General features: G+C 48.0%; 1 protein-coding gene across 1 annotated transcript in view; it reads right to left on the bottom strand.

Moving 5' to 3' along the window:
* The window catches only part of LOC149453434 (uncharacterized), a 52,278-nt gene that overhangs the window by 10,835 nt on the left and 15,088 nt on the right, over positions 1–26,355 (bottom strand). Inside the window, exons 7-9 of the mRNA XM_089688645.1 lie at positions 11,421–11,620; positions 11,164–11,299; positions 8,245–9,659 (exon numbers count right to left, since the gene is read on the bottom strand). Of these exons, the coding sequence (XP_089544771.1) occupies positions 8,245–9,659; positions 11,164–11,299; positions 11,421–11,620 (1,751 nt within the window). The remainder of the gene's footprint in view (positions 1–8,244; positions 9,660–11,163; positions 11,300–11,420; positions 11,621–26,355) is intronic.

The raw sequence follows: 26,355 nt of genomic DNA, 5'->3' as shown, positions 1-26,355 counted from the left end.
CCCCGAAATGTCCCCCATGTTGTCATGTTACAATGTACTCCCCCTCCCCCCCTGAAATGCCCCCCATGTTGTCACGTTACAATGTATTCCCCCTCCCCCCCTGAAATGTCCATGTTGTCATGTTACAATGTATCCCCCTCCCCCCTGAAATGTCCCCCATGTTGTCATGTTACAATGTATTCCCCCCCCTCCCCTGAAATGTCCCCCATGTTGTCATGTTACAATGTATTCCCCCTCTCCCCTGATATGTTCCCCATGTTGTCATTTTACAATGTATTCCCCCTCCCCCCCTGAAATGTCCCCCATGTTGTCATTTTACAATGTATTCCCCCTCCCCCCCTGAAATGTCCCCCATGTTGTCATGTTACAATGTATCCCCCCCCCTCCCCTGAAATGTCCCCCATGTTGTCATGTTACAATGTATTCCCCTCCCCCCCTGAAATGTCCCCCATGTTGTCATGTTACAATGTATTCCCCTCCCCCCTGAAATGTCCCCCATGTTGTCATGTTACAATGTATTCCCCCTCCCCCCTGAAATGTCCCCCATGTTGTCATATTACAATGTATTCCCCTCCCCCCGAAATGTCCCCCATGTTGTCATGTTACAATGTATTCCCCCCTCCCCCCCTGAAATGTTTCCCATGTTGTCATGTTACAATGTATTCCCCCCCCGAAATGTCCCCCATGTTGTCATGTTACAATGTATTCCCCCTCCCCCTGAAATGTCCCCCATGTTGTTATTTTACAATGTATTCCCCCTCCCCCCTGAAATGTCCCCCATGTTGTCATGTTACAATGTATTCCCCCCCCCCCCCGAAAAGTCCCCCATGTTGTCATGTTACAATGTATCCCCCCCCCGAAATGTCCCCCATGTTGTCATGTTACAATGTATTCCCCCCTCCCCCCCTGAAATGTCCCCCATGTTGTCATGTTACAATGTATTTCCCCCCCATGTTGTCATGTTACAATGTATTCCCCCCTCCCCCCCAAAATGTCCCCCATGTTGTCATGTTACAATGTATTCCCCCCTCCCCCCTGAAATGTCCCCCATGTTGTCATGTTACAATGTATTCCCCTCCCTCCCTGAAATGTCCCCCATGTTGTCATGTTACAATGTATTCCCCCTCCCCCCTGAAATGTCCCCCATGTTGTCATGTTACAATGTATTCCCCTCCCTCCCTGAAATGTCCCCCATGTTGTCATGTTACAATGTATTCCCCCACCCCCCCCGAAATGTCCATGTTGTCATGTTACAATGTACTCGCCCCTCCCCCCCTGAAATGCCCCCCATGTTGTCACGTTACAATGTATTCCCCCTCCCCCCCTGAAATGTCCATGTTGTCATGTTACAATGTATCCCCCTCCCCCCTGAAATGTCCCCCATGTTGTCATGTTACAATGTATTCCCCCCCCTCCCCTGAAATGTCCCCCATGTTGTCATGTTACAATGTATTCCCCCTCCCCCCTGATATGTCCCCCATGTTGTCATTTTACAATGTATTCCCCCTCCCCCCCTGAAATGTCCCCCATGTTGTCATGTTACAATGTATCCCCCCCTCCCCTGAAATGTCCCCCATGCTGTCATGTTACAATGTATTCCCCCCCCCCTGATATGTCCCCCATGTTGTCATGTTACAATGTATTCCCCTCCCCCCCTGAAATGTCCCCCATGTTGTCATGTTACAATGTATTCCCCTCCCCCCTGAAATGTCCCCCATGTTGTCATGTTACAATGTATTCCCCCTCCCCCTGAAATGTCCCCCATGTTGTCATATTACAATGTATTCCCCCCCCCCCTGAAATGTCCCCCATGTTGTCATGTTACAATGTATTCCCCTCCCCCCTGAAATGTCTTCTGCAGACTAACAGGTTTTCTTCTAAGGTTGTCTAAGATTGTCCTGTATTTGGCTCCATCCATCTTCCCATCAACTCTGACCAGCTTCCCTGTCCCTGCTAAAGAAAAGCATCCTCACCACATGATGCTGCCACCACCATGTTTCACAGTGGGGGTGGTGTGTTTAAGGTGATGTACAGTGTTAGTTTTCCCCTACACATAGAGTTTTGCTTTTAGGCCAAAAAGTTCCATTTTGGTCTCCTCTGACCAGAGCCCCTTCTTCCACGTTTGCTGTGTCCCCCACATTACTTCCTGGAAACGGGACTTCTTAGGGCTTTCTTCTTGCCACTCTTCCATAAAGGCCAGATTTGTGGAGTGCACGACTAATAGTTGCCCTGTGGACAGATTCTCCCACCTGAGCTGTGGATCTCTGCAGCTCCTCCAGAGTTCCCATGGGCCTCTTGGCTGCTTCTCTGAATGCTCTCCTTGCCCGGCCTGTCAGTTTAGGTGGACGGCCATGTCTTGGTAGGTTGGCAGTTGTGCCGTACTCTTTCCATTTCTGGATGATGGATTGAGCAGTGCTTGGTAGGATGAGGTGAGGTCAAAGCTTGGGAGATTTATTTATAACCTAACCCTGCTTTACACTTCTCCACAACTTTATCCCTGACCTGTCTGGTGTGTTCCTTGGCTGTTTGTTCACTAATGTTCTCCAACAATTCTCTGAGGACCTCACAGAACAGCTGGATTTATACTGAGATGACATGACACACAGGGGGACTCTATTTACTAATTATGAGATTTCTGAAGGCAATTGGTTCCACTAGATTTTAGTTAGGGGTATCAGAGTAAAGGAGGCTGAATACAAATGCACTCCACACTTTTCAGATATTTACTTGTAAAAAATTTTGAAAATCATTTATCAATTTCCTTCCGCTTCACAATTATGTGCCATTTTGTGTATTGCATCAAATCCCATGTTTGTGGTTGTAACATGACAAAGTGTGGGAAATTTCAAGGGGGAGGAAGACTTTTTCAAAGCACTCACTCTCTCTCTCTCTCTCTATATATATATATATATATATATATATATATACAGTGAAGGAAATGTGTATTTGATCCTCTGCTGATTTTAAAAAATCGAATGTTCGGTGTATTGTAACACTGAGAGACAGAATAGCAACAAATTCAGCAGAAATGCATGTCTAACAAATGATGACTGATCTGCATGTTCATGAGGGAAATAAGGATTTGATCCCCTTCACAAAACATGACTTAGTACTTGGTGGCAAATCCCTTGTTGGCAATCACAGACGTCAGACGTTTCCTGGAGTTGGCCCCCAGGTTTGCACACATCTCAGGAGGGATTTTGGTCCACTCCTCTTGGCAGATCCTCTCCAAGTCATTAAGGTTTGGTGGCTGACGTTTGACAACTCGAACTTTCAGCTCCCTCCACAGATTTTCAATCGGTTTAAGTCTGGAGACTAGCTAGGCCACTGCAGGACCTTAATGTGCTTCTTCTTGAGCCACTCCTTTGTTGCCTTGGCTGTGTGTTTTGGGTCATTGTCATGCTGGAACACCCATCCATGATCCATTTTCAATGCCCTGGAAGAAGGTTCTCACCCAAGATTTGAGGGTACATTGCCCCGTCCATCGTCCCTTTGATGCGGTGCAGTTGTCCTGTCCCCTTAGCAGAAAAACACCCCCAAAGCTGAATGTTTCCACCACCATGTTTCACAGTCGGGATGGTGTTCTTGGGGTCATAGGCAGCATTCCACCTCCAAACACGGCGAGTTGAGTTGATGCCAAAGAGCTGGATTTTGGTCTCATCTGACCACAACAAATTCAACCAGTCCTCCTCTGCATCATTCAGATGTTCAGTGGCAAACTTCAGAAGGGCCTGGATATGTGCTTTCTTGAGCAGAGGGACCTTGTGGGCACTGCAGGATTTCAATCCTTGTCAGCGTAGTGTGTTACCAATTGTTTTCTTGGTGACTGTGGTCCCAGCTGCCTGGAGATCATTGACAAGATCCTCATGTGTAGTTCTGGGATGATTCCTCACTGTTCTCATGATCATTGACACTCCATGAGGTGAGATCTTGTATGGTTCACTAGACCTAGGGAGACTGACACTTGTTTTGTGTTTCTTCCATTTGTGAATGATTGCACCAACTGTTGTCACCTTCTCACCAAGCTGCTTGGCCATAGTTTGGTAGCCCAGTCCAGCCTTGTGTAGGTCTACAATCTTGTCCCTGACATCCTTGCACAGCTCTTTGGTCTTTGCCATGGTGGAGAGTTTGGAATCTGATTATTTGATTGCTCCTGTGGACAGGTGTCTTTTATACAGGTAACAAAATGAGATTAGCAGCACTCCCTTTAAGAGATTGCTTCTAATCTCAGCTTGTTACCTGTATGAAAGACACCTGGTAGCCAGAAATCCTGGTGAATGATAGGGGATCAAATACTTATTTCCCTCATGAACATGCAGATCAGTCATCATTTATTAGACATGCATTTCTGCTGAATTTTTTGTTGCTATTCTGTCTCTCAGTGTTACAATACACCGAACATTCGATATTTAGACCGATCATTTCTTTGTGAGTGGGCAAACATTCAAAATCAACAGGGGAGCAAACACGCATTTCCTTCACTGTATATACCTACACACACACACACACAGTTAGGTCCATATATATTTTGACACGGCACAATTTATATACTTTTGGCTCTGTAAGCCACCAGAGTAAATTAAAACGAAACAATCCAAATGAACCTGAAGTGCAGACTTTCAGCTTTAATTCAAGAGGTTGAACATAAATATCAAGTATAAAAATTGTAGGAACTGCAACCATTTTTTTACACAGTCCCTCCATTTTCAAGAGCTCAAGTGTAATTGGACAACATGAATATAATCATAAATAAAATGTTCATTTGTAATATTTTGTTGAGAATCCTTTACTGGCAATAACTGTCTGAAGTCTGTAACCCATGGGCATGACCAAAGACTGGGTTTCCTCCTTTCTGATGCTTTGCCTGAAGTCTGCAACCCATGGATGTGACCAAAGACTGGGTTTCTTCCTTTCTGATGCTTTGTCTGAAGTCTGGAACCAATAGGCGTGACCAAAGACTGGGTTTCCTCCTTTCTGATGCTTTGCCTGAAGTCTGGAACCCATGGACGTGACCAAAGACTGTGTTTCCTCCTTTCTGAAGCTTTGCCTGAAGTCTGGAACCCATGGACGTGACCAAAGACTGTGTTTCCTCCTTTCTGATGCTTTGCCTGAAGTCTGGAACCCATGGACGTGACCAAAGACTGTGTTTCCTCCTTTCTGATGCTTTGCCTGAAGTCTGGAACCCATGGACGTGACCAAAGACTGTGTTTCCTCCTTTCTGATGCTTTGCCTGAAGTCTGGAACCCATGGAAGTGACCAAAGACTGTGTTTCCTCCTTTCTGATGCTTTGCCTGAAGTCTGGAACCCATGGACGTGACCAAAGACTGTGTTTCCTCCTTTCTGATGCTTTGCCTGAAGTCTGGAACCAATGGACGTGAACAAAGACTGTGTTTCCTCCTTTCTGATGCTTTGCCTGAAGTCTGGAACCAATGGACGTGACCAAAGACTGTGTTTCCTCCTTTCTGATGCTTTGCCTGAAGTCTGGAACCCATGGACGTAACCAAAGACTGTGTTTCCTCCTTTCTGATGCTTTGCCTGAAGTCTGGAACCCATGGACGTAACCAAAGACTGTGTTTCCTCCTTTCTGATGCTTTGCCTGAAGTCTGGAACCCATGGACGTAACCAAAGACTGTGTTTCCTCCTTTCTGATGCTTTGCCTGAAGTCTGGAACCCATGGACGTAACCAAAGACTGTGTTTCCTCCTTTCTGATGCTTTTCCTGAAGTCTGGAACCCATGGGCATGACAAAAGACTGGGTTTCCTCCTTTCTGATGCTTTGCCTGAAGTCTGGAACCATGGACATGACCAAAGACTGGGTTTCCTCCTTTCTGTTGCTTTGTCAGGCTCTAACTGCAGCTGTCTTCAGTTGTTCTTTGTGGGTCTTTCTGCCTTTAGTTTTGCCTTCAGCAAGTGAAATGCATGCTCAGTTGGGTTGAGATCAGGTGATGGACTCAGCCATTGCAGAATATTCCACTTCTTTTCCTTCAAACGCTCCTGGGTTGCTTTTGCAGTGTGTTTTGGATAATTGTCCATGTGTACTGTGAAGCACCGTCCAATCACCTTTGCTGCGTTTGGCTGACAGTAGATCTGTAAACACGGCAGAATTAATCTGCTTCTGTCACATGATCAATAACCACCAATGACCCGGTGCCATGCATGCCCATGCCATCACTCTGCTTCCACCATGTTTTACAGATGACGTTGTGTGCTTTGGATCATGAGCTGTTCCAAGCCTTCTCCACACTTTTTTCTTCCCGTCATTCTGGTACAGATTCATCTTAGCTTCATCTGTCCAAAGAATGCTTTTCCAGAACTGGTCTGGATTTTTTAGATATTTTTTTTTAGCAAAGTCTAATCTGGATTTTCTATTCTTCAGGCTTGTGAATGGTTTGCACCTGGGGGTGAACCCTCTGTATTTACTCTTGTGAAGTCTCCTCTTGATTGTAGACTTTGACAATGATACGCCCACCTCCTGAAGAGTGTCCTTCACGTGTCTGGATGTTGTTTTATGTTGCTGAGCTCACCAGTGCGTTCTTCTTTCCTCTGAATGGACCAATCTGCTGATTTGGCCACTCCTAATGTTGCTGCTAACTCTCTGATGGATTTGTTTTGTTTTTGAAGCCTTACAATGGTCTGTCATAATGGGCACAGCGAGCGTACAGACCCGGGAACTCAGCACAGGGGTGGTGGGAACCCCCTCATAAGGGGCACAGTGGGTGTACAGACCCCGGAACTCAGCACAGGGATGGTGGGAACCCCCTCATAATGGGCACAGCGGGTGTACAGACCCGGGAACTCAGCACAGGGATGGTGTGAACCCCCTCATAATGGGCACCACGGGTGTACAGACCCGGGAACTCAGCACAGGGACGCTCATAATAGGCACAGCGGGTATGCAGACCTGGGAACTCAGTACAGGGATGGTGGAAACCTCTCATAATGGGCACAGCGAGTGTACAGATCTGGGAACTCAGCACAGGGATGGTGGGAACCTCTCATAATGGGCACAGTGGGTGTATAGACAGGAATTAATCACAGGGATGGTGGGAACCCCTCATAACGGGCACAGCAGGTGTACAGACCCGGGAACTCAGCACAGGGATGATGGGAACCTCTCATAATGGGCACAGTGGGCGCAGAGACCCGGGAACTCGGCACAGGTATGGTGGGAACCCCTCATAATGGGCACAGTGGGTGTATAGACAGGAATTAATCACAGGGATGGTGGGAACCCCTCATAACGGGCACAGCAGGTGTACAGACCCGGGAACTCAGCACAGGGATGGTGGGAACCTCTCATAATGGGCACAGTGGGCGCAGAGACCCGGGAACTTGGCAAAGGGATGGTGGGAACCCCTCATAATGGGCACAGTGGGTGTATAGACAGGAATTAATCACAGGGATGGTGGGAACCCCTCATAACGGGCACAGCAGGTGTACAGACCCGGGAACTCAGCACAGGGATGGTGGGAACCTCTCATAATGGGCACAGTGGGCGCAGAGACCCGGGAACTCGGCACAGGTATGGTGGGAACCCCTCATAATGGGCACAGTGGGTGTATAGACAGGAATTAATCACAGGGATGGTGGGAACCCCTCATAACGGGCACAGCAGGTGTACAGACCCGGGAACTCAGCACAGGGATGGTGGGAACCCCTCATAACGGGCACAGCAGGTGTATAGACCCGGGAACTCAGCACAGGGACGCTCATAATAGGCACAGCGGGTATGCAGACCCAGGAACTCAGCACAGGGATGGTGGGAACCCCTCAAAGGGCACAGCGGGTGTACAGACCCAGGAACTTAGCACCGGGATGGTGGGAACCCCTCATAATGGGCACAGCGGGGGTACAGACCCAGGAACTCAGCAAAGGGATGGTGGGAACCCCTCATAATGGGCAAAGAACGTATACAGACCCGGGAACTCAGCACAGGAACGGTGGGACCCCCTCATAATGGGCACAGAAGGCGTACAGACCCGGGAACTTGGCACAGGGACGGATGAGATTCTCATCTTCATCATACAGATGTTCATGGCTGAGCCAAGGGGTAGGCAGAGGAGATGGTCACCACAGGAGCTTCAGCAGGAGGGGGGTGCATCAAGAACAGGACCTGCAACCTGTGCTGCTGAAACCATTACGGGGTGCATTTTTGCCTTCGGTGGGTGTGGTGGCAGAACCTGGTCTTGATACTGCAGCCATTACACGGATACAACAAATCACAAGACTCAAGTCCCTGTTGTCAGTGGGCGTGCCTTTGCTGGTGTTGCATAAGATTGGCTGCCTGTGTTAAACATTTTCCGCTCTTCAGGCAGGAAAATGACTTCATATGAGCATCGAGGTGTCTCTTATGCGAGAAAGATCTGCCGCACTGCGAACAGGAAAAGGGTTTCTCACCGGTGTGGCTCCTCTGGTGTCCCGTAAGCTGGGACTTCTTTAGAAAGGATTTCCCGCACTCTGAACATGAAAAGATAGTCTCGCCGGTGTGTAACCTCTGGTAACATCTGGATTTGAATGCTTTCCCACACTCCAAACAGGCGACGGGGCTCTCCGCCATGTGACTTTTCTGGTGAATAAGCAGCTGTCCCTTCTGGGTGAAACCTTTCCCGCACTCTGGGCAGGTAAAAGACTTCTCCCCGGTGTGGCATTTAAAATGGGTGCTGAGATTTCCTTTATAGGCAAAACATTTCCCGCACTCAGAACAGGAGAAGGGCTTCTCGCCGGTGTGGGCCCTCCTGTGTATAAGGAGCTGCGACTTGGTTAGGCATATGTAACCGCACTCTGAGCAGGAGAAAACCCGCTCGCCGCTGTGAACTCTCCGATGAACCCGCAGCTCGAAATTTGTTTTGAAGGACTGCGTGCACTCCAAGCACGACAGGGAATTCTCGTCTATGTGAAACTGCAGGTGCTGCTTGAGGCGAAATTTATGCGCAAAACCTTTCCCGCACTCCGGACAAGAAAACGGGTGCTCACCCGTGTGGATCCGCTGGTGACCAGTAAGCGTTCCTTTCCGTGTGAAACCCTTCCCGCACACTGTACATGTGTATGGCTTTTCGCTTGAGTGAGTTCTCTGGTGCGCCTGGAGAGTGTCCTTCCGAGTGTAACACTTCCCGCATGCCGCACACGTGTACAGCGCTCCGCCCGCGTGGGTTCGCTGGTGCACAACAAGGGCGTCCTTCCGCTTAAAGCATTTCCCGCACTCCGCGCAAGTGTACGGCTTATCGTCCGTGTGGGTCTTCTGGTGTGTCAGGAGGACAATTTTCTCCTTAAAACACTTCCCGCACACCGAGCATAAAAAGGGCCGCGCGCCAGTGTGGTGACGCAGGTGCCTAAGGAGGTGCGTCTTCCTTCGAAAATTCTTGTTGCATTTAGAACAGGGAAATCTCTCGTGGTTTTGTGGAACGGTGCGGGGATTATCGGAAGGTCCTTCAGAACTAGATGGAGCTGAAGACCACGTTGACCTGTGAAGGTCCACCAATGTTGGGTAGAGATTTGGGGTAATGGTTTCCAATTGGGTAGGAGTTGAGAGACTAGTTGACCTGTCTGGATGGCCAAGTTTGCTATGCATATTTGACACGATGGGGTCTGCTCCTGGAGAGAATGCCGCAATGATGTCATCAGGAGAACATCTCCACAACGTCTCCTCAACCTCGTGTCCACCTGGTGGGAACAGAAAGATTCAGACTTTACCCTCATGGGTTATATACAATTTTTCTGATGTTTCTCAGACGCGTTGTGTCCCAGCAACACTTGCTTGCAATCCAGAGTACTAAGTGTGATTTCTGTCTGCTGCCTCGTTCCTCTGCTCTTAGCATACTGCCAGAAACTATGGGGCCCCATACAGCCAACCTGACAGCCCCCTGCTAGAAACTATGGGGCCCCATACAGCCAACCTGACAGGCCCCCCTTCCCCAAAAACACAGTTTACTATGCACTCTGAACATGAAAAGATTATGAATGAACACAGTGAGTGATAGGCACTGATCTCTCTTTGTGTTTATTCAGGAAAGGAAGAGGCTGGTAAATGTGACATATTTAGAAACCACAGGGCTCCATACAGCCAACCTGACAGCCCCCACCCAAAAATAAAACAACTGTTTACTATGCTTCAGTTATGAATGAACACAATGATCGGTACTGATCACTCATTGTGCTCATTCAGAAAAGGAAGGGGCTGATAAATGTGACATATTTAGAACCCCCGGGACCCCATACAGCCAACCTGACAGGCCCCACCCAAAAAAGAAAAAACAGTTTACTATGCTTCAGTTATGAATGAACACAGTAAGTGATCGGTACTGATCACTCATTGTGCTTATTCAGAAAAGGAAGGGGCTGGTAAATGTGACATATTTAGAAACCTCGGAGCCCCATATAGCCAACCTGACAGCCCCCTGCTAGAAGCTATGGACAGCATGCTGCTAGAAACTTTGGGGCCCCATGCAGCCAACCTGAAAGGCCCCTGCTCCCCTAAAAACACAGTTTACTATGCACTCTGAACATGAAAAGATTATGAATGAACACTATGAGTGATAGGCACTGATCTCTCTTTGTGTTCATTCAGGAAAGGAAGAGGCTGGTAAATGTGACATATTTAACAACCACAGGGCCTCATATAGCCAACCTGACAGCCCCCACCCAAAAAAAAGAAAGGAAAAAACCCCCTGTTTACTATGCTTTAGTTATGAATGAACACAGTGAGTGATCAACACTGATTTGTGCTCATTCAGGAAAGGAAGGGGCTGGTAAATGTGACATATTCACCGCACCCTTCCCCCACACTCCATCCTGAAGGACCTTATTGTGTGCTTGCAGCTGCCAGTGGGAAGGAAAGGGGGTGGGGCCACACAAGGGGGACACTTGTGGTGCACAGAGAGGGTGATGGGAGTGGCGGAGGTGCAACTACTGGAACCGATCCCCTGTACGTCTCTCTCTGCAGCAGCTGAAAGCCAGAGGGAGGGAGAGGGGAAGAGGCCAGTTTTCAGCTGCTGTAGAGAACCATACAGGGGATTGGTTCCAGTAATTGCCCCTCCCCCCGCCATTCCGATCACCCTCCCTGCCCACATCCTATTCACGCAGCTGACAGAGCCCCCTTGCTGGCCCGAGCCCCATACAGGAGGACTGGTGGTAATAACCCTTACCATACTTATTGCTTATTACTTACCTGTGCTGATATCTCCAGAAGGTTCCTCTTTCTTAGCTTCCATCACCATCCCAACCTTCTCTGTAGACCTCTGATCACCAATCACATCCTGCTGTTCCTTTTTAACCTCAGCTTTTACATTGATTGTTGCCTTCCCCTACGCTCACAAAATGACATAAAATATCATCTTTAATCTGTCTAATAACAGAAAGTCACATAAACAAGTATAATCCTATACAGTTTAGAGTTTTAAGACCTAGGCAATCAGTCCCACCTACCTGAGAATGGTGGGGGATGGTGTGATCTTCCTGTGTGGAATCCCAGGAATACAGAGGACGGGGACATCTCTCTGGTGGGTTCCCATTACTGGATCCATCTACCTGATGATGGTGAGGAATGGTGTGATCTTCCTGTGTGGAATCCCGGGAATACAGAGGACGGGGACATCTCTCTGGTGGGTTCCCATTACTGGATTTATCTGTAGGAAACACACACACTGACTGAATCCATTGTTTCTATGTGTTTATCAGATGATGGGGGATCTAGGTGGACCCTCCGTACTGCTCTCTCCTTTACAATAAAGTCTCCTCTTACCCGGTGATGTGAGGGGCGGCTGATTGTCCATCATGACGTCCTTGTAGAGGTCCTTGTGTCCTTCTAAATACTCCCACTCCTCCATGGAGAAATAGACAGTGACATCCTGACACCTTATAGGAACCTGACACACACAATGATACAGTCACCATCCAGACACATCCCTTGTCTGTTACTGGAGAATGTCCCAGAATTCACGGCACCGCTCACCTCTCCTGTAAGCAGATCAATGATCTTCTGGGTGACCACTAGAATCTTCTTGAAGTTGTTTGTCACAGGAGTCAGGGAATGAAGTAGAGGCACTGTGATGGGAGATGATCCAAGGAGTTGGCTGCTGGGTGTCAATCGCTCTCCAGATGCCTTCATCTGCTCCTCATACACCTGCGTAAAAAGACACTGATAGTTATTAGCTACAAAACTTCCAGAATCCTCCTCACCTCTCTGGTCAGGTCTGTGTTTTATTAATAGAGATATGAGTGATGTCATGTGACCTCCCAGAATCCTCCTCACCTCTCCGGTCAGCAGGTAGATGATCTCCAGGGTGAGGTTCAATATATACTCAGTTATTTGACTTTGGTCTTTGTCCAGTCTCATTGTGCTGGTCATGTGATCTATACAGACAATAGATGGACTAAAAAAAAACTGATAATTATCTGCACTGTACTTGGATGAATAATGTCCCACAGTGATGTCCATTGTTATCATATCATGTTGTGATTTTTGCCTATTTTAGGATGTATCCAGTCTATAAACCAGAGGCTCTGGATGGACGGTTGGATAAATGGTTCTATATTTAGGACGTATCCGGTCTATAAACCAGAGGCTCTGGATGGACGGTTGGATAAATGGTTCTATATTTAGGACGTATCCGGTCTATAAACCAGAGGCTCTGGATGGACGGTTGGATAAATGGTTCTATATTTAGGATGTATCCGGTCTATAAACCAGAGGCTCCGGATGGACGGTTGGATAAATGGTTCTATATTTAGGACGTATCCGGTCTATAAACCAGAGGCTCCGGATGGACGGTTGGATAAATGGTTCTATTTTTAGGATGTATCCGGTCTTTAAACCAGAGGCTCTGGAATAAAACTTGGAGAAATTGTTCTATATTTATGATCTCATCTGTAAATGTACATTTGTATAAATGGCTGTACATATTCATTAGAAATACATATAGAGAAAAAGAAATCATCTGCTGGAGATGAAAGCCCTCACGGTGACTATGGAGGAAGAGGACGGACATGATGGGGGGGGGTTACTGGGTGTAAATCAATAAGACCTTATTACCTCCTCTGCTGCCAGTTCCAGCAATGTCTCCTCTCTACTTCCTCCCAACTCACCTCTCACCCGGAACTTTCCATCTCTACCTTACATCCCTTCCTGATTCTCTGTTACATAATTTCCTGCTTGTATGACATCACTTCCTGTCTGTGCATTTCAATGGGCAGAAGTGAGACTTCTGCTTTGTGTAGAGTAGTGAATCTACAGCCTTCAATGTTTCCCAGTTGTTGGACTTCTTCTTAATGGCCCACAAAGCTGTATTAAAGCCAAAAGCAAACATTTATGGCAGCTTACCAATCCTTGGATGGCATGGATGTATAATATTTTTTTAGACTTTCTTTTTATTTCATGGGCAGCACAGTGGCTACGTGGTTAGCACTTCTGGCTTGCAGTATTCGGGTCGTTGGTTCAAATCCCAACCATGGCACTACCTGCCTGGAGTTTGCATGTTCTCCCTGTGCCTGTGTGGGTTTCCTTCAGGTACTCCAGTTTCCTCCCACACTCCAAAGACATGCTGGTAGGTGAATTGGCTCCTGTCTAAATTGTCCTGTGTATGTATGAATGTGAGTTAGGGACCTTAGATTGTATGGCCCTTGAGGGTTAGGGATTGTTGATGTTAATGTACAACATATATGTAAAGTGCTGCGTAAATTGACATTGCTATATAAGTACCTTAAATAAATAATAGATTTTCACCTAGTGATCTGGCCAGAACATCTTTTGCTTTTCAACAGTACAAGCTCTCCTGTTAATGTAGAAGCCTGAAGGGTTGAGACAAACCATTTACTGCTGATAAGGGTGCTTAAGCTCATCAGCCCTTTTTTTTATTATTTATGTAAAACCTTTATTCCAAAATTTTGCTGTAACTGATTATAAGGTGTTTGGTGGAGTTTGGATTCAATATGTTAGTGTTATTAAATCTGCTAGTACATCTAACACTCCGCCCCCCCCCCAGACCTACAATGCTGCAGTCCAAAGGTGTCTCTGTTGCTCCTTCATCCAGAGTGGGGAGCGCTCTAATACAGGAGGTGTGTTACTGGGCCAGATCACCAGGTGAAAAAGAAAACTAATGCAGCCACCACATCTAATGATTGGTAAGCTGCAACATATATCATTTTTGCTTTTGGGTTTATTGCTGCCTTCATTTTCTATACTACACAACTATGACTATACTAAAAAAAGAAGAAGATACATTTAAAATTGTTTTAAAAAACATTATTTTATTTAAAATGACAGATATGAAATAGTAAGACAATTATAGTTGGCAAAAATACGATGAAGAAAAAAAACTTTCTCTAGTAGTGGTCAGTCACATTCTGATGGATTTATGGATTTGTTCTGGAATGTCGTAGATTCTCCAAGCCGCTTCTTTAGCAAGTGCCTTGGAGAGGCTACGAAATGTCTTTCATGTTACAAAACAGTTCCAGTTGAATGTGACTACTACAACTAGCTACACCATGACCATCACAAACTTGGATGTGGACCCAGCTCCTTGGCACAACTACCCTAGGCAGCGGCTGGTGTCCTGCCAGGGAACCCCCTATGGGAGTTTTGACCTAACTGCTGATCTCTCAAAAGATACTTTAAGCGGAGTTCCACTCACTCTGTAAAAAAATAAATGTCAGCAGCTACAAAAACTGTACCACGATCCCGCGTTGCCCCCACCGCAGCCCGTTTCACCGGCCATCCTGGATTCCAGGAGGCCGGCATCTTCAGTGTGGGCACCCGGCTGTGACAGCTTTACAGCCCGGTGTACACTGCTTATGCGCGAGTAGCGCTGTGCTTCCAGAATGGCCCCGTCATCTTCTGGGACCTGTCACGCGTCCCACAAGACTTCGGAGAGGGAGGGTAGGAGGACAACTTCCGATTCCGATCGCCTAGGCGATCGCAGCGGAAGTGGGAGCGGGTACCTGTCAAATTCGGGTACCCGTTCCCCCCCCCCTGCTCTCCAAAGGTGCCAATCCTTAATGGGGAGCGGGGGAACCAATCTTTAAAGCGGAACTTTCCTTTTTAGGTGGAACTCCACTTTAAGGTGGCTCTTCGGAGGGTGATTTAGTGGGGACTGCGGGGGCTGAGATGATGCAGCTGGAACTCTGGGCATTGTGAGGCCTGAGGTTTCAGCTTTGCAAGCTGTAAAAGGTGCCACTGACAACGTCACCATATGACAAAACGTGTAGGGAGGAGTTACGGGATGTGTGACATCATCACGCTAGGGCGCCTGGGCCATGGCCATTTGTTGGTGATTTGTTTGGACTTCATTGAATTCAGTATATTTTATTCATATGCCAGTGCTGTTATGTTTGCCTTCTATGTGAGCAATGTGTTTGGAAACTGGACACTTTGGAATTGCTGATGTGGAGTGCGTGCCAGGAAGTGAAGTGAGCAGCCCTGCTGACTATGTGGGGATTATATCCCATGGAAGCTGTATAATCTTGGATGTATTCATAAGCGCTAGTTGACCACTCTATGGGTTGAGGGTCAATATGCTCCGGTAAGAACCTCTGTATACTCCCGAGTGATGATGTGGACAGCTAACACTCACGTCTGTCTTTTTGGGTACATTTGAGATGTTCATTATCTCTCTTTGGACTTTATGTCGGGACTTTTTGCACTTAAAGTGTTCAATTAATAATTTTTTTTAAGCGCTATGCTTTTTTTTATGCAAGGGAAGCAGAGACTGCGGATGCTGTGAAGGCTGTGGGTGCAGCCGAGGAGGAACAGAGGCTATGGGTGCAGCAGAGGTGAGGTAAAGACTGCGGATGAAGCTGAAGAGCCGCAGAGGCTGTGAGTGCAGAGGATAGAAGATCTTGCAGAGAAAGACGTTTTATAGCTGCTCCAAGTCACTTACTAAAGAAGTGGCTCAAGCCATGGGTTCGAAGGTTGGTAGCGGAGACAGTAGCAGCTCAGTTCCGCCTGAGGACATTGTGATGGATGAAACGCGTTGTAGTATGTTTTAACCATCAGTGATGTCACATCTGGCACTAGGCTTCCAGCTTTCGAATGGAACACATGCGTCTCCCTAAAGATCAAGGTGCAGCAGTGGCACTTACCCTAGAAGGGAAAACGATAACACTTGTGCCGGTTTATTTAAGGCACTTTTCAATGTGAGTGCACCATTTTTTTTTTTACATAAATACTGATGGTGTGAAGAACAAAAGGGCAAAGCAGAATTAAGTGTTGTTGTAGACATCCCCGGTAAAGGGTGGTCCAAGAATCCGATTCAGCTGCAGCTTTAGTGGCTAATTGTCAAGTGGCGATCTTGGACCTGAGAATGGAGCCAGACACTGCCTATTAACCAAGGACTCCTGAGGATGTTGTGATGGACGAAACGCATTGGAGCGTGGTTCAATCATTGGTGATGACACTTCGGAGCTTCCAGCTTTGTACTGGAATACACGCCGTCTCCCTGAAGATTGAAGTGGAGCAGTGGCACTCCCTTAGGACGGGAAATCAATACTAGTGCCGGTTTATGTAAGGCACTTTTAAATGTGAGTGCACCATGTTTGTTTTTTAAAGCAGAACCCCGGGCAAAAACTTCTTTACATATCCTTGTTGCTGATTTCCTACCTTCACTGAATATGTCATCCATCTTCTGCTTCACTCAGTAGTTACTCATTCATTTTCATATCAAAGCTTTCATTCTCTTTGGTTTCCTGTTTGTAAGACCGGTGGCTGCTATGCCTCCTATTCCTCCAGCCACCGGTCTTGGCACATCCCTTCTGTAGTTCTTCCTCAATCAGCCCAACTTGCAGTGGTGGGCGGACTGAGACTCTCAGACACATTCAGCATGTACAGGCCTAGTGTACCCACCCACATTCACTACGATGATGGGAACTGTAGTTTCCTTTTACTGCAGAGAGACAAGAGAGGATATGATGCCATCCTTGCTGTTACACCTTCTCCTTGGCAGAGCAGATGAAGTACAGGGATGAGGTCATGAAAATTCAATTAGACTTTTCTCCTAAATGTTAAGGATTTTCAAAATTTAATTGTTTTGTGTAGGGCGTGTACTAATGGGTGATTTATTTATTTATTTTTTTGCCTATCCCGGAGTTCTTCTTTAACCACTTCCCGTCTGGCCCATGTATATAAATGGCCTCCGCATTCCCTGCCTGTGCACGCTCCCTGGGAGTGCGCAGCACCGCGATCCAGTGCCTGCTGTGTCCGGAGGAACATCGATCGCTGTATGGGACCTCCTGTGTGGCCAATCAGTGATCATATGAATAGTAATAAGCAAGATGTCACTTCTGACATCATTGCTTACTACATGTGAAATCTGTGAATGATCACAGAGATCACATGGTACAGAGCCATTCGCAGCAGCCTTGTACCATGTGACAAACTATGACCAATCACAGCTCTCACATTATTTCTCAATGGCTGCAGGAATGCAGCCAGAGAGAAGGAGAAATTATTGCTTTTAAAGCCTTTATTGGTGTAAAAGCAATCAGTGTAAAAAAAAAAAAAAAAAAAAGAAAACAAAAATCTTCATCACCCCCCACAAGTAGTACGGTGTCACTATGTATAAATAATAAATCCTCTTTAGTGTCAGTGAATCTTCCTATGGTGACACTGTACTGCTAGGGTGACAACATGTAAAAAAAAAACATAAATAATAATATTAAAAAAGAAAATGTAAAAAACATTTTTGAAAAATTATAATTTTTGTTTATAAACTAATTTGGTTTTTTTTTTTACTAAAAAGATAGCTGAATACATTTTGACCAAGATTCATGAATAAATATTATTTATTTGCAACATTTTATAAAAAAAATCACTTTTTTTTTTTTTTTTTTTAAATGTTTGGACTTTTTCATTTATATGGGAAAAAAAGTAAAATCCCAGTGGTAAATGAATACCACCAAAATAAAGTTTTATTTGTCTCAAAAAAAGCTAAAAAAATTGATATGGGTAGTGTTGCATGACCACGCAATTGTCATTCAAAGTGTGATAGCGCTGAAATCTGAAAATTGGCCTGGACTGGAAGGGGGAGAAAGTGTCCAGACTGGAAGTGATTAAATAAATATTGATGGTTTTATGCAATTAGTCCTTTCTTTGTTATTTGATCCTGTACATGGTCTGATCCTATCTGGCGGTGCTGAGTGGAGAGTGGGTGTTATTTGGAAGCTTTATATTGTACCCAGAGACTGCTTCGTTTTGCAAGTTGCACTTTATTTATGAATTTTCTGAAGAAATTTCCGTGAAGTGATGTCAATTTTATTGTTTTATTTTATGGTAATATTCGGTTTGTATCACAACATAAGTAGCGCTGCTGATCTTCAATATTTATATTTATTCTATATTATTTATATTTCATATTATTTATTTATTCCATATTTATTTGTTATTATCCAGTGTTGTGAATGGCCATCTCATTGAATAAGCTGATTTGCTTCACTGAGGCTACGCCTGTTTACCAGCACCAGCATGGTAGAGGGGGTCCAAATATGCGAGAAGTAGTATAGGCACCACATCAATGGTCATAGATTCCAAAAACGTTTTCCATTGCATAGTTAGGGAAATAACAGAGTCAATACGTTTCAGGGGATTGAACACTCCCTTCCATCAGGGCTTATATATTATGTATCCTCAAAAGTGCCTGGAGTTGGTGGAATTTGAGTAATGGGTAGTAACACCAGAAGGTTTTGCACCATGGCCACTAGCAAGTCTGAGGCGTGGCCACCAGCAAGTCTCAGGCGTGGCCACCGGCAAGTCTGCAGCGTATTTGAACCTCTGAAAGGTGCTTGTTTGCTTGATTCCCTAATTATTCAATAAAAGTCATTTTTGGACTGTGACCATCAGTGTGGCGCCCTTACTCTCACATATTACGTCTCTGTGTCCCCGTTAGGGAGATTTTTCCTAGTGACCACTGTCTATCCAAAATGTTAAGCTACCACCAGGGGTGGACTGACAACTTATGGGGCCCCTGTATCCTTGCCCACAGTCAAACCACACCCAAAAAAGCCTATGAAAGGTAACAGGGGCATCTCATGGGGCCCCGTACTGATCCTGGGCCCTCAGGCAGTGCCGGAGTTCCCAAATGGTCAGTCCGCCCCTGGCTACCACTAGAACAAGGGAAATCTTCCAGTGGGGATACTTTTTCCGGTGACAGGTGTCTACAATTTTCCTCACTTTGTAGAGATTTCCTTTCACTTCCTGTAGCATCTAGATCCTTGAAAACTTACCCACTTAGATCCTTGGAAATCCACTTATCTAGATCCTATGGAATCCACTTATCTAGATTCTATGGAATCCACTTATCTAGACCTTTGGGAATCCACTTATCTAGACCCTTGGGAATCCACTTATATAGATCATTAGAAATCCACTTTCCTAGATCCTTGGGAACCTACTCACCTAGATCCTCAGGAATCCACCTATCTAAATCTTCAGCAAACCACTTATCTAGACCCTTGGGAATCCATGTAACTAGATACTTGAGAACCTACCCACTTATATCCTTGGAAATCCACTTATCTAGATCCTATGGAATCCACTTATCTAGACCCTTGGGAATCCACTTATATAGATTGTTGGAAATCCACTTTTCTAGATCCTTGAGAACCTCCCCACCTAGATCCTCAGGAATCCACTTATCTAAATCTTCAGCAATCCACTTATCTAGACCCTTGGGAATCCACTTATCTAGATCCTTGGGAATCCATGTAACTAGATACTTGAGAACCTACCCACTTAGATCCTTGGAAATCCACTTATCTAGATCCTATGGAATCCACTTATCTAGACCCTTGGGAATCCACTTATCTAGACCCTTGGGAATCCACTTATATAGGTTGTTGGAAATCCACTTTTCTAGATCCTTGAGAACCTACCTGTCAGGGATCGCGGCGTCCCGTCGGCCGGCGCATGCGCGCTGGCGACGGCTCACGCCGGGACACAGGCACCAGGCACCGGGGATGACAGGACGCCGCGCATGCACAGTGGAAGCCGCGGGCGCGCCTCGGGCGGCCAATGACAGCCCGGGGGCGCGTCCTGGGCGGCCAATGACAGTGCAGGGCGCACTATTTAAAGATGCCCTGCACTGTCAGTAATTGCCGCAAGGTCTTTCTGTGATTCAGAATTCCTGCACCCGTCTAGTGACCCTGTTTGACCCTGACTACGCTGCCTGCCCCTGTGATTGACCCGGATTGCCCTGACTACGCTGCCTGCTCCTGTGATTGACCCGGATTGCCCTGACTACTCTGCCTGCTCCTGTGATTGACCCGGATTGCCCTGACCATTCTACGGACTGACTTACCCTGCTGACCCTGCGTGTGACCCGACTACTCTTTGCCCGCCGATTCTGTACCTAGCTTACCCCCACGGGACCACGATCCGTTACTAACCTGCTGGGGCCGCCATCCGCTTCACATCTGGCTCTCTGGTACCTGCATACGTCCCCGGAGGTCTCCTCAGCCACTGGTGGGCCTGCTCAGAGGTCGTGACCTGGTCCGGGACTGTTTCAAGTCCATCCCCACCATCAGGGGCCCTGGTGAAAGCACAGCCCGGGCTTAGACCCCATGCTCTGGGTAGGTCTGTCAGTTGGCAGCCTGAGGCACCACCTGGCGGATCATAACAGTACCTTGCAGCCATGACAGAGCCAGGAAGTGGACCGGCGTCCCTAGAGGATATTTGCCAGCACCTGGCAACTTTGACCCAGGCTTTCCAGAATTTCCACAGTCGCTGCGCCCGACTGGAGGACCGCATGGAGTCGTTAGCCCCCCTGACTCCCCCTGCTCAGAGTCCTCCATCTGCAGAACCTCCCGCTGCCCCGGCATCTGGAGCGGTTGCCACATCCCTAGCTCCTGAACCCCGTGTTCCCCTGCCGGAGCGATTCCGTGGTGACCGGAGCCGCTTCCGAGCCTTCCGGAATGCTTGCACCCTGTATTTCGACTTGCAGCCCCGCACGTTCACCACCGAGACCGTAAAGGTGGGGTTTATAGTCTCTCTCCTTCAGGATGAGCCCCAGGATTGGGCTCACCGCCTGATGGAGAAGCACGACCCCCATCTTGACTCCGTGACCGAGTTCTTTCAGGCCATGGCTGTTTTGATATGACGACCCTCAGCGGGCTGCTTCCGCAGAGGCTACCCTATACTCTCTACGGCAAGGGCGCCGGACAGCCGAAGAATACGCGTCCGATTTTAGGTGTTGCATGGGAGACACCAGATGGAACGATGCGGCCTTATGTCACCAGTTCCGCATCGGGCTATCTGAGTCTCTCAAAGACGAACTGGCACGAGTAGGCCTACCTGACTCCCTGGAAAAACTGATTGAGTTAGCCATTCAAATTGACCGAAGACTAAGGGAACGTTGGCTGGAAAGGAGCAGCCAGGGTCAAAGGGTGGCATGGATTCCACCAAGGGACACAGCTCCAGCCCCAGGGAGCCATCTGCGAAGCACGGAATCAGGGGACAACCCGGAACCAATGCAACTGGGACTGGCCCGTTCCCACTTATCGGTCGAGGAACGTCAGAGGAGACGATCACAGAACCTATGTCTGTACTGCGGGGAAGCTGGTCACCAGGTGCGCTCCTGTCCTGCAAAAATGAGTAAGTCCACGTCCTTTTCTTTTACTTTACCTGCAGGAAGGGATGATCAGTCAAGTTACCTGGCCATACCTGTGTCTTTACAGCTCCCCGGAGGAACATTGTCGGTGACCGCAATCGTTGACTCAGGAGCCTGTAGTTGTTTTATCGATCTGACTTTTGCCCACCGGCAAAAAATCCCTCTCCAGACCAAAGAAAGGGGGTTCAACATCTTCTTGGCAGATGGGTCCAGTATAAAATCAGGGGTGGTGGACCAGGAGACACCACCCATTTTCACCACAATGGCAGACCATCACCAGGAGTTCCTCCGTTTGGATGCCATCGCATCTCCCCTTTTTCCAGTCATTCTGGGGCTCCCTTGGCTGCGGGCCCATAACCCCCAGATTGACTGGGAAAAGGGAACCATTCAATTTCGGTCGCCTTACTGTTTGAGTCACTGCCACGTCACAGGATCCGTGGTTCCCCGGTTCCTCCTGTGCTTGGATGGCGACACCAATCTATCCCAGGTTATTCCTCCGGCCTACCATGACTTCTTAGACGTGTTCAGTAAGTGAGGAGCTGACATTCTTCCTCCGCACCGTTCCTACGATTGCCCCATAGACCTCCTACCCGGGTCTGAGATCTTGTTCGGCCGTATCTTTCCTTTGTCTGAAACGGAATCGGGAGTACTAAGGGAATATATTGACGAAAACCTTCGGAAGGGATTTATTCGTCCATCCTCATCCCCAGCCGGCGCCGGGCTGTTCTTCGTAGAGAAGAAGGACAAGTCATTACGGCCCTGCATAGACTACCGTGATCTGAACAAAATAATGGTAAAGAATCGTTATCCCTTACCCCTAGTCCCCGAGCTCCTCCAGAGATTGAGTTCAGCAATGATATTTACTAAATTAGACCTGCGGGGGACCTATAACCTTGTTCGTATCAGGGAGGGGGATGAGTGGAAGACGGCTTTCCGCACGAGATTCGGCCACTATGAGTATTTGGTGATGCCATTTGGGCTCTGTAACGCACCGGCAACCTTCCAGCACTTTATCAACGATGTTTTTCGTGATTTCCTCGATGTTTTCGTTGTGGTTTATTTGGATGACATCCTAATTTTTTCCCCCTCACTGGAGGTTCATCGAGGTCACGTGTCACGGGTATTAGAACGGCTGCGTCAACACGGGCTATACGCTAAGGCAGAAAAGTGCTGTTTTGAACAGCGTGAAATCACGTTCTTGGGACTGGTTCTCTCTTCCGCGGGGGTCGCGATGGATCCCCAGAAAGTCACGGCGATCTTAGATTGGCCAATTCCCGCCGACAAAAAGGGGGTACAGCGTTTCATCGGCTTTTCTAACTTTTATAGAAAGTTTGTTAGGAACTTCTCCGGTCTGGTCTCCCCCATCACGCAACTGACGAAACAAGGGGTCCGCTTTAAGTGGACTCCCGAAGTTCAAACGGCATTCGAAAAGCTCAAGAAATTGTTCACCTCACCTCCCATTCTCTGCCATCTGGATTCTTCTCTCCCGTATGTTTTGGAAGTGGACGCCTCCGAAAACGCGGTAGGAGCGGTGCTGTCCCAAAGGAATGGTACCAAGGAACTACTGCACCCTGTGGCGTTCTTCTCCAGGAAGTTGACACCGGCGGAACGTAACTATGACATTGGAGATCGGGAGCTCCTGGCCATTAAATCTGCTCTAGAAGAATTGAGGTATTTACTGGAAGGAGCCACACACCCAATCCTAATATTCACAGATCACAAAAACCTTGAATATTTAAGAACGGCAAAACGACTGAGACCTCGCCAGGCAAGATGGGCTCTTTTCTTTTCGCGATTTACATTCCATATAACGTACCGACCCGGTACTAAGAATACAAAACCAGACGCTCTGTCCCGCATGTTTGAGGACCCTGACGACGCAGTGGTACCTGACGCCATCTTACCTTCTGGAAGCTTCCTCGCTCTACAAACGGAGCTTCGCTCCCGACTTCTCGACGCTTCTGTAGGACTACCAGTTCCGTCTGGGTCGCCCCTCCAGAACCACGGTGGGCTATTTTGGAAGGAAGACCGGATCATGGTCCCGGAAGAAGTGCGAACCTTGGTCCTAGGGCACTGCCACGACCATCCAATGGCGGGTCACTTCGGGGTTACGAAAACTCTGGAACTACTACGGCGCTCGTTCTGGTGGCCGGATATGATCCAGGATTGCGAGCGATACGTCCAGACCTGTCCCACCTGTCAAAGGAACAAGCCCTCCAGGAGTAGGGCATGGGGATTGTTACGTCCTTTACCTATACCCAAACGGGCCTGGCAGATGATTGCCATGGATTTCGTGGTCGAACTTCCACCATCCCAAGGCTACACAGCAATAATGGTGATCGTCGACCGCTTCTCAAAGATGGCACATTTTGTACCCCTGGAGAAGACCCCATCAGCACCAGAAACGGCACAGATCTTCATTAAGGAAGTAGTGAGGCTTCATGGGGTTCCCGAAGATATAGTGTCGGATCGGGGAGTCCAATTCACCTCCAGGTTCTGGAACGCCTTGTGTAAAGCGCTGGGAATCAAGCTGTCGCTTTCATCCGCCTACCATCCACAGACCAATGGCCAAACCGAGAGGACCAACCAAACGCTGGAACAGTACTTACGATGCTACACATCCTACCTTCAGGATGACTGGCTGACGTTGTTGCCGCAGAATTCTCGTACAACAACTCGAATCACTCAGCTACGGGTCAATCCCCGTTCTTTTCCAATTACGGGTATCATCCCACATTCCTCCCTGATCTGATGCCTGAAAATCCGGTACCGGCGTCTCAAGACATCTTGACCTTCTTTTCTGTCAATAACAAAACGATTCAGGAAGCCATCGCTAAAGCCCAAGAGGACAGTAAAAGGGCGTTTGACAGGAAAAGAAGAGGAGAGTTACTGCTTCAACCAGGGGATCAGGTCTGGCTGGCAACGACCAACTTGAAGATGCTGTGCCCTTCAAGGAAGCTGGGACCCAAGTACATCGGCCCATTTCCGGTAAAACGAGTAGTCAACGAGGTGGCCTACGAACTCGAGCTTCCGCGAACCTTCAAGATACATCCTGTGTTCCATGTGTCTCTCCTGAAGCCATCCAGACCGGACCCCTTCCCGGATCGTGAATCCAGACCTCCCGAGGCAGTCGCCATAGGTGACCAGGAGGAATGTGAAGTGGAGACTATCCTCAGTTGTCGAAAGAGGGGGGGCCAGACGCAGTTCCTGATAAAATGGAAGGGTTATGGCCCTGAGGAGAACTCTTGGGAACCCATCCAGAATGTTCACGCCCCCAGGCTCATCCGGGAATTTTTTCGTGGTCACCCGCGGTGGAGAGATCAGTGGGGCTCCCGGAGGGTGCCCGTAGGGGGGGGGGGCAATGTCAGGGATCGCGGCGTCCCGTCGGCCAGCGCATGCGCGCTGGCGACGGCTCACGCCGGGACACAGGCACCAGGTCCCGGCGAGCCGGGGATGACAGGACGCCGCGCATGCGCAGTGGAAGCCGCGGGTGCGCCTCGGGCGGCCAATGACAGCCCGGGGGCGCATCCTGGGCGGCCAATGACAGTGCAGGGCGCACTATTTAAAGATGCCCTGCACTGTCAGTAATTGCCGCAAGGTCTTTCTGTGATTCAGAATTCCTGCACCCGTCTAGTGACCCTGTTTGACCCTGACTACGCTGCCTGCCCCTGTGATTGACCCGGATTGCCCTGACTACGCTGCCTGCTCCTGTGATTGACCCGGATTGCCCTGACTACTCTGCCTGCTCCTGTGATTGACCCGGATTGCCCTGACCATTCTACGGACTGACTTACCCTGCTGACCCTGCGTGTGACCCGACTACTCTTTGCCCGCCGATTCTGTACCTCGCTTACCCCCACGGGACCACGATCCGTTACTACCCTGCTGGGGCCGCCATCCGCTTCACATCTGGCTCTCTGGTACCTGCATACGTCCCCGGAGGTCTCCTCAGCCACTGGTGGGCCTGCTCAGAGGTCGAGACCTGGTCCGGGACTGTTTCAAGTCCATCCCCACCATCAGGGGCCCTGGTGAAAGCACAGCCCGGGCTTAGACCCCACGCTCTGGGTAGGTCTGTCAGTTGGCAGCCTGAGGCACCACCTGGCGGATCATAACACTACCCACCTAGATCCTCAGGAGTCCACTTATCTAAATCTTCAGGAATCCACTTATCGAAATCCTCAGGAATCCGCTAATCTAGTTTCTTAAGTGTCCACTTATCTAGATTCTTGGGTATCCACTTATCTAGATCCTTGGGAATCCATATCAAGATCCTACAGACTTGAGCTGGAGACTGCAAACCACTTTTTGGTTAACCCTTTGTGAAGGTCACTCTGCCACTACATCACTACCTGTAATAAGGCAGCCAGTAGCTTTGTTGGGATAGAAAACAGACTCAATGAAAGACTGACTGACTTTATTTCAAAGGAGCATGGCAGGGAAAACATGCAGAATATGACACAGCAAACATGCTGTTGAGGGTGCACTCCCAGGGTCATCATCCTATCTTCCCTATTTTGGAGTCATTGATTTGGAACAAGATTGTTGGGGAACCCCATATAAGTATGCTTGTTTCAAGGCGCTGACTCACTGGAAAGAAGGATGATCAGTCCAAAGACATTGTGAGAAATGGCCATTCCCATATGGATGTCTCCATATAAGCCTAAACCATAACTTAAAGCAAAACCTTTTTTAGATCTGTGTCCCATAGGGGAGATTTCCCTTCATTTCCTGGCCCATTGCCACAACAGGTAGTGGGAGGAAATCCCTCC

Source organism: Staurois parvus, unplaced genomic scaffold (assembly GCF_062004578.1).
Source record: "Staurois parvus isolate SC_StPar_1 unplaced genomic scaffold, SC_StPar_1.0 ptg000449l, whole genome shotgun sequence".
NCBI lineage: Eukaryota > Metazoa > Chordata > Amphibia > Anura > Ranidae > Staurois > Staurois parvus.
Note: the sequence above shows the minus strand (reverse complement) of the source record. Positions and strands in the feature narration are given on the sequence as shown.